The sequence below is a fragment of the Mustela putorius genome, unplaced genomic scaffold, assembly GCF_011764305.1.
Source record: "Mustela putorius furo isolate JIRA1106 unplaced genomic scaffold, ASM1176430v1.1 tig00000228_pilon_pilon_pilon, whole genome shotgun sequence".
NCBI classification, from domain to species: Eukaryota; Metazoa; Chordata; class Mammalia; order Carnivora; family Mustelidae; genus Mustela; species Mustela putorius.
The window spans coordinates 20,287,403-20,300,511 of record NW_025421322.1 but is presented as its reverse complement, the minus strand read 5'-3'; the positions used below and the strand labels follow the sequence as shown (position 1 = coordinate 20,300,511).

General features: G+C 47.3%; 1 protein-coding gene across 1 annotated transcript in view; it reads left to right on the top strand.

Annotated features, from left to right (window-relative positions):
• Positions 1-13,109, top strand: part of EXT1 (exostosin glycosyltransferase 1) — a 281,698-nt gene that overhangs the window by 258,951 nt on the left and 9,638 nt on the right. The window contains exons 5-8 of the mRNA XM_004743477.2: positions 1,451-1,583; positions 4,030-4,148; positions 5,650-5,745; positions 10,908-10,997. Of these exons, the coding sequence (XP_004743534.1) occupies positions 1,451-1,583; positions 4,030-4,148; positions 5,650-5,745; positions 10,908-10,997 (438 nt within the window). The remainder of the gene's footprint in view (positions 1-1,450; positions 1,584-4,029; positions 4,149-5,649; positions 5,746-10,907; positions 10,998-13,109) is intronic.

The window sequence follows — 13,109 nt, the reverse complement described above, 5'->3', positions numbered from 1 at the left end:
TTTAGAAGATGTAAATAACATAAAACTGGGATAAATGGTATTTGAAGTGAAATTGCTCGCCATGTGAAAACTCTTTACAACCACAAGAAGTTTCTCATAATTAATGCCTAGACAATAGCATTTTAACACGTCTCTGTTGTCCCACAGAAAGTAAACGTTACTGTTTTAGCCAGGTTCCTAAACTCTCCACCAAATTAGAAACTTCTACCTAGCCGCATAAACAGTTTTGATCTGGGGGAAAGAGAAAAATGCAGAAATCATTAAACTAAAATATTTGAGTTCTCCAAATTACCTCCTTGCTTCCTTCTTTCTCTCTCATTAAGAAATGTAAACATGATAAGGTTTGCAAAAATAAATGTAGCTCATTTTATTACTTACCTACCACTATGTGGGATGAGATGGTTGTATTAATAACCTTAAATGATAAAGCTCCATTGAAAATGGTCTTTACTGAAAGTCACATTGCAGTAAATGGGGCCCTGGAAAATAATGATTTAGGTCTTAAATCTCTTGAAGACATGGCAGGCTTTTTCTTTTTTTCCTTTTTCTTTCTTTCTTTCTTTCTTTTTTTTTTAGTACAGGAAAAAATCGCTGCAAACATGAAATCCTGTATCAAGTTAATTATTTGCCAAATCATATCTTAATGATTGGATGGTATAATTACAAGAGTCTGAAAGTCACAGAGAGAAATCTGTAAAGTGGACTAATCACATTCATCTGACAAATGATTCGGGATGGGAGAATGTTTGACTCTAAATGTAGAATTTAATGATCTGCGAGGTCCCAAAGTCCAAAGAAACTAATGAACTAGCATGGCTATTAGTCTTCATATGCCATGGTTCTTGTTCTGTTATGTGAGATGTTTTGAGCAATTGTTAACTCGCTGCTTTTTGAGAAGAAATGTAGAAAAACTTCAGCTAAGTAATACCCCAATGTCCTACAATTGACTTTCTAAGGAAAACGAAATATGACAGATAAGTCTGTCTCTTCAATGGAAGGAACAGATCGGAACTTCAACAGTTTCTAGAATGTTCCATGCTTTCTGGCCCCTCCCAGCCTGGTCTCTGCCTGCACATCTCTATGGACCGAGAACAGATCTTCCTGGCATGGATCTAGAACCACAGCTAAATGCCCAGCCATCAAGGAAGCTGTTCTACACACTCTGCTTTGAAATGAGAATGTACCTATTATCATAGAAAGACAAGGTGGAATTTATGCTAAAACTGAAGTTGAATTAGAAAATTTGATGAGCTGTCATTCATCTCTTTCTCTCTCCTGCTTTCTCCCATTGCTCTGTCATTCTGTGTCCGGGACACTTGTATCAGTGGGGAGTCTGGGGATAGATTCACTACTCTGAGGATTATCATTCCTCACACTGGAACTGAACATGCTGCTTACCAGATACCGTCAAGGTCTCCTCCTCACCACGTCCTGTGTTTTTACCTTCTAGATTATTCAGGACAGAATATTCAAGCACATATCACGTAACAGTTTAATATGGAACAAACATCCTGGAGGACTGTTCGTACTACCACAGTATTCATCCTATCTGGGAGACTTTCCTTACTACTATGCTAATTTAGGTAAGTGAGTTCCTTCCAGAGCGCCGCCCCTTGTTTGTCCTCCAGATGTTGTCCAGGGACTTCAAAGGCCCTTGGTTTCTCCATCCTGCAGCAGGGTCTTTCTACCAGCCTCCACTGGAGACGGCTGTCTAGAGACCGATCCTTACTGGTGTACCAGAATCAAAAATTATAAATGCAGCAGAGCATTGCAAAAGGAAAAAACTCCTTTCTTATCTGAGCAGCTGGACCTCACATACAGTAGACTCATTTCTTTGTGAGAAATAGGCTCCCCAAATTACGGATCATTTTGAACATGACAATGGGTCTGCTATAATTTCACGTCTCCTCGTATATGAAATGGAAGCAGGAGAGCACTCCCTAATTTTTTTTTTTCTGCAGTCTCAACTTTTCTCTCTCCTACCAAAGAAAAATTGAATTAATAAAGGGGAAGGAGAAAGATTGAAGAATGGACGACAAGAGACAACTCTGTGCATCCATTTAACATTTATTGTGCCTTGTCTTATGTGCTCCGCTAATGCAATGCAAGGTGGTAGAAATAAAACGTCAGATGAGATACAGTCTTTGCTCTCAAGAAGATTTTCTTTGTCTTTTCATAATGGGGTGAAGGGATGGACAGCGGGACTAAGCTGTCCAAAAGGCTACCATTACTGCCATAGACACTCTGTACACGGAGCCCGACTTGTGCTAGCATTTGGAAGATCTTTGACATTCCCCCCCATTCACAGTTCTGAACTGGAGAAACTCTGGGAGAGTAAAGCATCTTTCAAGTTGATGTGGGAAAAAGACTCTAGATTTTCCACCCTGTCTGGATATTCTCCATAACAATCTCACCTTTTTTTTTTTTTTTTTTTTGAGTTGTGCATGTTGAAACTGATAAAAAGAAACTTAAAAAGAAGTCATGGCCTAAAATACCAACCAGTGACAAAGAACCCTTTAAGCCAAACCAAACATACTATGGGGACTGTTTTAAAAGCATTGAATGGCCCACTTAGGGTAATGTATTTAGAATTTGGTAATTTTCAGAATAAGGCCATACTCAATAAAAATGCCTGCATATTTCCTGTAGAGCAGTGAGATCTCTATGTGGAGGGAGCATGTTAGAAGTGTGCACATAGTGCTTCCTAAACTAGTACAGGAAAATGTAGACGTGATGATTTGTCCTCACCAGGAGAAAGGAAACCCCTCCATCCTATTTCTTCTTCTTTGGCAAAGTTTTGCATGCGTATCTAGAAAGTGGAGAAGTCAGCTTCTTTCTAACATGCAATTAAGGTACCAAGTGGACGATTTCATTTGCTCTACAAAACACTCGCAGAATCCTTTAGTAGACATTGTCTGGTTCCTGCCTTTATTCTCTCGACATCAAAGCTTAACTCGAATGTCACTGCGCGCTCTTGTTTGCATTGACGCTACCAAAATGCGAAATTCCTGGGTCTGAACTAGTGAAGTTTTTAAAAAGCTTTTAAGTGTGTCTCCAGTTTCTCAGTGAGTTCTTCTGGAAAACCTCCTTTCCGGGGGAGAAGCCATCTCGCTGCTTTCTGTTCCGTGGCTCCTGCTTGTTTCACACGTTTCCACCCAGGGCTTCAGAGCGCGCAGCCGGTGGAGGTCAGGGTCCTGTGCTTTTTTCCTTCAGATTATGTCAGCGCCCACAAAAGAGCTGCTGCTCCAGAATAATGGTGATGGGGGTGAGGGCTACCTGCAAACACTTATTGAGCACTTACTGTTTGCTGGGTCCTGTTCTGGTGGCCTGGTATGCATTTACTCCTATCATTCTGTTCTCCTAGCGGCCCCATGGGTTTGATGCCCACTTCCTGGCTGTGGAGACCCGGAGGGGAAGATCCCACCACCAATGGGCACAGGGAGTCCCACCTAGACAGCAAGGCTCTGGATGCTGTTCCTTGAACCTTTGTCGCTTGCTGGTCATTATTGGAAATAGGATTAATCACGCCAAAAAAAAAAAAAAAAAAAGGGAAAAAAAAAAAACATCCTAACTCCATTATGAAGAATAAGAGCTATTCAGATACCCAGGAGAGATCCCGTTTCCTTAAATCCACCTTAAGACGTTAGTGGCTGGAGTAGATTCTGCTGGGAGTAGAGAGTGGTGGGGGGTGGTGGGGGTGTGTCCAGACTTGGGTCCTACAGGGAGATCAGAGGTGCATCCCCTGGGGAGGATTAGGCTGTCAGAGGAAGAACCTTGGGATGGACATGAAGCTGTAAATTATCAAGGTCTCAGGCCACAGTTAACTAGCTGCTTTTCCCGTTGTTTTTGTTCTGTCAGGACAGGAGAGGCGAAGGAAAAATACGCAAGGCAAATATGCAAGGCAAGGCGGGAAGGTTAGCTTCGGGGCGAGGCAATGGAGCGTGGAGGAATGGTTTTCTGAGTGTTTTCTGAGTGTTTTCTGAGTGTTTTCTAGGGTTTCATGGGGCTCCTCTCCCGCTTCTGTTTCAGGTTTAAAGCCCCCCTCCAAATTCACTGCGGTCATCCACGCGGTGACCCCCCTGGTCTCCCAGTCCCAGCCAGTGTTGAAGCTTCTCGTGGCTGCCGCCAAATCCCAGTACTGTGCCCAGGTGAGTGGGGGGTGGGGGGCGGACCGCAGCCCCCGCCGTCTCCAGCTCTGCCCACCGGAGCCCCCCCCCTTCCCTGCTCCGGCCCCGGGACTCATTCAGCCTCAGGCCCAGTTCCTCCCCTTTCGCTTGTCATGCCTTACTCCCTTTTCATCAATGGAGCCAGCGGTTCTTGGAAGTGAAATTCAGCGCAGGTAAGGGGAGGGTTACAGAGAGATGTTTCGCTGGGGCAAAGTTGAAACATACATATCAACACAGTCTTTAAAGAATGCGTAAAGGTGTTATTTTGTTGTTGTTGTTTTTAATTTTTTTTTAAAGATTTTATTTATTTACTTGACAGAGAGAGATCACAAGTAGGCAGAGAGGCAGGCAGAGAGAGGGGAAGGGAAGCAGGCTCCCTCCTGAGCGAGAGCCCAATGCCAGGCTCCATCCCACAACCCTGATGAGATCATGACCTGAGCCAAAAGCAGAGGCTTTAACCCACTGAGCCACCCAGGCACCCCCATTATTTTGTTTTTAAACATGCCATGGGCGCCCAGAAGACGAAGTTTCAACGGAAGCAGCAGACTTGCCGGTGTCAGGAGGTGTCTGCTTTTCTCTCATGGCACCCGTGACTTCAGTATAAAATCAGGAGAAGACTCTATCTATTACAGGATTTTCCCAATCAGTGTCCCTCCCATACGCTTTCCACAGTGGCATTGTGATTTGTAAATCAGGTTGTACAAAAAGGCTTACAAACTTGGAAACAGTTAAAACCTGTTGAAGTATGCCTTTCTAAACCGAACACATTTATCGAGAAGTCACATAAAATTAGCAGCCATTGGGGCACCTGGGTGGCTCAGTGGGTTAAAGCCTCTGCCTTCGGCTCAGGTCATGATCCCAGAGACCTGGGATCAAGTCCCAGGCTCTCTGCTCAGCGGGGAGCCTGATTCCTCCTCTCTCTCTCTCTCTGCCTGCCTATCTGCCTACTTGTGCTCTTTCTTTGTCAAATAAATAAATAAATTCTTAAAAAAAAAAATTAGCAGCCATTCTGGAGAATCCACATCATGAACTCACCATACCGGTTCCATCTTGGATTCTCTTCTCTCCCATAATGCCCGCAGGAGCACTGCTTCCTAGCCAATGTTCCAGAGCTCGTTACCCATTTTTATTTAATTTGGTCATTGTTCCGTTGCTCATCGAACGATGTCAGAATTAAAGAACCTACTTTTTTAAGATTCAGCAACTCTGAAATTGACTTTTCTCCCCAACTTTCTCCTGCCCCCCTTGATGTAGTTTTTTTCAGGTTACTCTTTTGGTCCTCTCTCTCTAGTTGTTGAGGTGACCAGGTTCTGGAGATGGTGTGTGTGGGGGTGGAGGGGAGCTCTCTTTAAAATTCAAGTTTGAGGTCTGCCTCTCTGCTTTGCTTAGGCCTCTTTCTGTCTCTGAGAGGAAATTGGGGTGGAAGCCTCACTAAAGCCAGCCTCACCAAGCCGAGCCGGCTCATGCCCCTTGTCTCTTTCAGATCATAGTTCTATGGAATTGTGACAAGCCCCTACCAGCCAAACACCGCTGGCCCGCCACGGCTGTGCCTGTCATCGTCATTGAAGGAGAAAGCAAGGTAGGAAGGGGAGGGCAGAACCGCCCGGGGCTGTTAGTTTCTCTGTGGGCGCGGGCTCTAGACGGAGTGTCTGGCTCTGGATTCCTTTTTCTAAAATTATCCGCGTCCCCGGAAAGCCTCAGCTTTGACAGCTGTCGGTTCTCAAATTGGGGAACCGTGGGTCCTAACACCGCCTCTGGAGGGGATCTGTGGTCCCGCATATACTTTCCTTCTCTGACCGTCGGTTTCCTCCTCGTCTACAGAACAGAAGTAATGACACATATCCCTAGGGCTGCTGCTAGGGTACGATGCCTTGAGGGCCTGGCATTAGTGATTCTCGTATGAATGATGGGAATCCAGACAAAGCTGCTGATGGCGGTCACGTCTGAGGTTTGTTTAGCTGGTTCGTCCGTGTCAGTTGTGTCTTTCAGAACAGTGGTTCGTCCTCACATTAATCTTGAAGAGGACATCTGCACTTTAATTCCATTTGGGTGTCTCCACCAGGGACGCGCGTGTGCTGCCTAGCTGGTCCCTTGCACATTCTCCAGTTCATTTTGCCTAGAACTGAATGATCTGATCATCTCTCAGCCTTAAGGGACTCTGTTTGCTAATGCTTAAAATTCACATTTGAGGCCATGTGTAACTGGCCTTGGGCAGTCTTACCAGTCCTGTTCTCTCCCATTGCTTCCCCCACCCAGACCCTGTCCTCTCACCAAATTGGATCACTCACACTTCTTTAAATTGTACTGTGTTCCCTCCTGCCTCTAATTCTCGTCTTTCCCTTTTGCTGTAAGTCTTGACCATCCGTTCTCAAAGCCTTTCTCTTTGTTATCAGAATGTCCATGCATTCTTGAAGCCCCTGTTTCCGAGCTACCTCCTTCTTCTGCTCTGGGCAGCCAGGGGTGAGTTCTTTTTTCTCTAGCTTCCGCTCGTTGCTTTCTTGTAGATCATATCTGTTGTGAAGAAATTAGCTGCCACTAAATGGAACAGATCGGTGAAGCATGTCCTCTAAGAGACATCCTTGGTCAGTACCCGCAAAAGCAGGTCTTGGGAGATGGTCTCTCACCAAGTAAAACATCTTCGAGCCAGAGTAAAATAATATCAGTTAGGGGAAACCATTCAAAAATCATCATTTGGGTTACTACAAGGAGCAATCTCCCATAGTTCAACGTGACGCGGTGAGAATTACAGCTATCAACGTGGGCCAGGGGATGAACATTATCTGTCCATTTCCAACGTATGCCCGGCTGCTCTGCACTGCGCCCCGCGCCGTATGTTGGAACACCGTGTGCGATGGGACCCAGAAAGCCCCAGCATTCACAGGGGCTGGAGTCGAGCAGCCTGGTTATCCAAGAACTGCTTCGTAAGCATTTCCTGAGTGAAGGTGGGAATTAGAAAATCACCTGCTTCTCAGTGTGGATCTTACTTACCCTTACGAAACCCGTCTCACTATAGATGTGGTTTCACTAAAGGGATGGCACACAGAAGTCTCCTGCCTATGATCCCATATGTCCATCTCTGCATTGCCAGTGCCCAAGGTCCCAGATCATGCTCAGATGGATGCTGTTGACATTGGACTTGGGAATTCATTGTGTGTGTGTGTGTGTGTGTGTGTGCTTCCGTGGGTGTCTAGATCTTCTTCTGGTAGATAAATCTTCCTTGGAATATGTCAGGAAATTGAAACAGGGTCTAGTTAGACTGACTGGGAGCAATTCTGACTTCTGTGGTTAGTATTGCATTTTTACACACAGATTCAATGACTGATTTTTTTTACTTTGATTCTGTGAGTAGTCCCAGTTTCTTTGTGTACAAGATGGGGGCTCGAATAGACATAGCTTGTAAGAGACTTCACATTCTCCCAGCCGTATCGATCTTTTCTCGGCCTTTTGGCTAAGATCAAGTGGCGTACATTCTTCTAGCCATAGCGGTGTCTGGGCTTCTGGCCATCTGCTGGGTCCTGGACTCCACGTTGGCCGCTGATTCCAGTGGGCCATTCCTCTTGCCTCACTCTCACTGCCCTGGGACTTACCACCTAGTAAAGCATTTGCGTTTAATGAAGTATTTCTTTAGGCTCTGTTTTTTTGGGAACCTTGGCACAGACTTGGGCCCTTTTGGAGGAGTTGGTGAGACAGTGCATTACAGGTGCTTAGCCCTGGGCCTGTGAGGCACCCAGGAGACACCAAATGTCCACTACTCTTCTGGGAGGCACTGGAACGTTACAGTTTGTATCATGGGCTCAAAAATGAGTTATTTAAGTCTCTGTGCCTCAGTTCCCTTTAGTAAATGGAAGCAATCATAATACCTAAAACAGGATTGCTAACAGATCAAATGGCACAACACTAGACTTGGAAATGTACTTAGAAATGTGGATACACACAGTGGGTGGTGGATACAAGTTAACTCTTCCTGTGCTTTGTATAATTACTTAGGGATATTTCTCATATTCCCCATTAGACAATAAACTTCGCGCATCTTGGTCATTTTCTATCCATGTTTGCTAATTCTAGAAGGGGTTGAGCTGGTATATGGTAGCTAAATATTTCTTACATGAGCTAAGAAGCAAAACCCATTTCACTCAGGATTGACTTTCTGAGTACACCAGTTCCTTTTCTGTTAAACCATCAACTTTCGGAATGTGGCTGAGGCAGGGTATTTGGAAGAGAGTGTCTAATTCAACACTAGAATTGGAAGTGGCTGGGTGATGGGCTCCTAACCTCTGTTGATAAAGCAGGTTCAGAAAAAGGAAATGGATCCTTTTATGAAACCAGCAGTTGGGAGCGTAATGGGGAGGAAGTCATAGGTCCTGCTCTTTCCCCATTGTATGTACATTTCCATATCTAGCCTTGAGTTTGGAGTGGATGTGTTCACTGCTTTGGCTGCAAAATTCTGTTTTGAATTTATAGGCCTCGTCTGTGCAGCTCTCCCCCATAGACTTAACAAGGGAAAGGTCAGGGCATCACTAAGCTGGCAGCTAATGGTTTCTGTGTTAGTCGGCAGACATGTAAACAGTATCAGGAGAGTTGCTTTGGGCTGAGATTTCTGAGCACCGTGTATATGGGGTTGCTGATCGCTTTATATTTTATTTCATTTTGAAAGCCTGAGAAAGGAAAAGAAAACTTGACCCAGCTGACAGATGTGTAGGAGCAGACCCTGGAGCCATTTCCGCTGTAGATACATCCCTGGAGCTCCCAGAGATGGAAAATAGTGGGCACTTCCCATCCTTTAATGTCAGAAGCCCTCCAGTAGCTTCGCGGGCGTGGAAATGGAGTCTCATAGGTCAGCTGTCTTGTTGTTGTAAATACAAGCTTGAGCTTCTTGGGGCTGGGGGTCCTCAGATTTGTGGAGAGCATACTCTGGGCAGCCTGGTTAAGGGTCTTCCTTTCCTCTTTGTCTCCCGTGTCTAACTGCTGACTTCCCTGACCTCTGTGCCTTGAGAGGGGGTGGTGGCAAATGTGCCTTTTCTCTCGGCCTCCAAGTGCGAATGTAGAGAGGCTATTGTAACTGTTGATAAAACTTCCAGAGTGAATATGAGGTTGCCTGATGTTCCCCCTGACCATTCACTTTTTTATTTTATTTTATTTATTTGAGAGAGAGAGAGCATGAGAGGGGAGGTCGGAGGGAGAGGCAGACTCCCCATGGAGCTGGGAGCCTGATGTGAGACTCAATCCCAGGACTCTGGGACCATGACCTCAGCCGAAAGCAGTCGCTTAACCAACTGAGCCACCCAGGCGCCCCGGGCGCCCCCCGCCCCCGGTTCACTTTTGAGGTTCCTTCTCGAACCTGAGACAGGTGTCACATAGTGGCAGACATGCTCTACAGGACCTCACCAACAGGGATGAAATGCCGGTGGGTTCATCCTGAGCAAGACACCTAAACTTTCTATGCCTTAGCTTGCTCAGCCGTAAAATGGGTTTATTATAAAGGAGAAACATGATAATGTGTATAAAGAACTTGGAACATGCCTGGCACATAGGAGATGTTTTTCCAATGTTAGTTCTTACCATTGTCAGGGTTAGTCATTCTGCAGTACGTTCAACACAGAGGCTCAAGGTGTGACGGTCACAGAGAAGTCTCTCTAATCTTTTTTTTTTTTTTAAAGATTATTTATTTGAGAGAGAGAGAGAGAGAACACGAGCAGGGGGAGGGGCAGAGGGATAGAGAGAGAGAATCCGAAGCAAATTCCACACTGAGCACAGAGCCCCAGGTGGGGCTCGATCTCAAGACCCTAAAATCCTGACCTGAGCTGAAACTGAGAGTCAGACGCTTAACCAACTGCCCCGAAGTCTGTCTGGTCTTAATTTCTCCAGTGGGTCCTCTCATCCCCAAAGCCCTCACCCTGGACACACCCGTACACACCTCACCATGCCTTATGCTGGAGTTACCAAACTTTATTCATATACTGCCTTCACGGTTTGCTAAATCCATATACCACATGTGCTATTTTGTATTTAGTATTTGGCTATAAATCGGCTTGCTTTTCGTCTCAGTGAAGTGATTTTTAAATAACTTTACTACTACTTGTTCCTGCTGTAGCTGCGGATACAGGCGTGTATATGTTTTTCTACTCTATGCTAACATTGATAACGAGAATTTTTGTAAATGTTTTTCTACACACCTCCTAAAACAACACAGCCTTCCAGTGGCATGTACGCCGCACTTGGACTCACAGCTCACAGCTCCATCCGTCCACTCTCTCCAGGCCTCAGAGTGCCGGTTCTCTCCCCTGTGCCTTCATATCCGCTGAGCCCTGTTTCTGCCTCACTTCCGTTTAAATCTGGTGAATTCCTGTCCATCCAGTCCTACTCCAGTGTCATTTCTTCTGTAAGGCCTCCATCTGCCCTTGCAAGCAGCTGGCCACTGCACCTTCTGCTGGCCACAGACTGTCTGCATCTGGACATCTCTGTGGACTGTGAGTTCCTCTGAGACCAGAGAATATGTCTTCCTCACCTTTGTGTACTCCCTTGGACTAGCAAGGTGTCTGTACACAGTAGGCGCCCAAGAACGGTAGAACAAATGGCTCCACACTGATGGGAAATGGACGTCTTCAACATTGAGGGGGGACGTGGTGGCAGAACATTCTTTTCGAAGGTGAGGATGGGGGACTTTTCCTGAAAACAGGTCTCTAAGTTTACCTCTCTTTTCCCCCATGCCTTCTCTGCTGCTTCCTTTCCGCCCGCTCCCAGGTTATGAGCAGCCGTTTCCTGCCCTACGACAACATCGTCACAGATGCCGTGCTCAGCCTCGATGAGGACACTGTGCTTTCAACCACGGAGGTAAGCGCCCCCGCCTGAGGAGTGGGGGGGTTGGGGGGTCTTCAGGCAGTTGCCCCAGGCCCCATGGTGCTAGCACTTATTTTGCCCAGGCCATGACCATTTGAAAACCTTTTTCAGAACTTCCTATGGAGGGTCGCCTGGGTGGCTCCGTGGGTTAAGGCCTCTGCCTTCGGCTCAGGTCATGACCCCAGGGTCCTGGGATCAAGCCCCGCATCGGGCTCTTTGCTCAGCAGGGAGCAAAGCTTCCCCCTCTCTCTCTGCTTCCCTGTCTGCCTACTTGGGATCTCTGTCTGTCAAATAAAGAAATAAAATCTTAAAAAAAAACAAAACTTCCCACAGAGTCGGTTATAATGAACCCAGTTCCTATGAGTGCCTCGCCACCACCTGGCTCCCGGAAGAGGGCATTTTCCCCTCCCTTATCTCTGCTAATTGGCTCCTCGTTCGCATGGCTGTGCCTGACCTCTCCCTCCGGCCTGCCCTCCTTTTGTTCTAAACAGCACAGCAGAACCCAGAAGAGTAGGGGGGCACCTGCTTAGCGTCATCTTGAGACCGCGGCGCAGAGCAAACAGCCCGTCCTTCCCCAGTGATCTGAATGCCCGTGGCTGTGTGCTGCCTTTCTTAGGGTACACTGTTCCGGGTTCTGAAGGCAGCCTCTCTGCTCGGTTTAAAGTGCTCATTTCCTTTCACCCACACGAGAGCAAACGGTTGTACTTCAAGACTGAGACGGGAGACCCTTGCTATTTCAGGGGTTCAGGTATTTGTGCCAAACATAAGATTGCACAAAGAACGTATGAGTGAGGAGGAGAGAGAGGAGGAGATAGAATGATAGGAAACCAATTTTTACAACTCGAAGGAGTATTGATTCTCAGAAACCTCACTGTAAACCATCGAGGGGACCAAAGACAGTTAGTTCTATAAAAACGTTGTATATCCAAAATGCGTTATTAACGGTGGCTGCTAAAAAGCGTGGCGTCCGAGCTACTTGTAGCTCTCCCTTTCACTTCCCCTCTTATTCATAATCATTTTCTCTTCTATTTGAACCTCTTTGCTTACCAGCGTGCCCTTTCCTGGACGCCAGCCCACGTGGCTGGCACTTCGTGTCTACCTAGGCTAACAGTCCCACCGTCTCCTTCTCGAAATCCACAACGTTCTGTGCAGGCCAAAAATGCCCTGGGCCTCCCCTGGGTAGAATGCCTTCTCTGCAGCCCAGGCTCTGTACACACTCAGTCAATGAATGACTGAAGGGCTGCACACTGTGGGAGCTAAAGTGTGGATGTGCAGCCAGTAGTGCCCAGCGCAGGTCCGCAGGAGAAAGGGGTTCGGAGTCGGGGGGGCGGGGGGGGCGGGGGAGAAGATAGGTCTCGTGTTCAGAGGGAACGGCAGCCAGGGACTGCGGGGTGGGGGACACTCCAGCTGACACGTTTCTGCTGCTTCCTGCCAGGGGAGCGGGCATCTGAGGAGCACATTCACTCCCCAGGTACCTGTCAGGGAATCTCTGTGTTCTAGTCTCGGTGCTGGGCTACTTTGACGACACTGTTCCTGCCCACCGCCCTCCGCGTCCTAGCGGCACTCGGCATTCAGGTCAGGTGATTCCAGCAAAGGGATTTCAGATGACTTAGGAGGATGGAGTTAAGGACCTCGAGGTACCTGGAGACTGGCCAGAAAACGCAGCAGCTCCCACCCCCAGCTCTGAAGGAAATTAGTGCTTCAGAGTTCCTGAGTGTTGGAACTGGGGACCTGCCCTACGGGACCTGTGACCACGGAGCGATGTGGTGTCTGCCCGCAGTTCTGGTGTCAAACCCGGATGGGGACAGGGGGAGAAATACTCCGGCCGCTCGCTCCCTGTCCCATCTCCGTTTTCCTGCGGGTGATTCCCAGTGACCTGACCCGGTCCGCCAGCAGCCTGTCAGGAAGCCTGGGCTGTGCCATGCACAGCCTTCCAAAGTAGGCCTTGGCGGGAAACACAGGGAGAGTAGCTCATCGCCAGAACAGGACAGCGATGGCATATATTTAAGTCCTTTTCCCATGACGTTAGGTCCTCACGCAGCTTATGTCTTCCCCTGGGCAGAAAGGAGGCAAGCAGTCCCCCCTTGAGAGTAGTGTTTTCCCCCG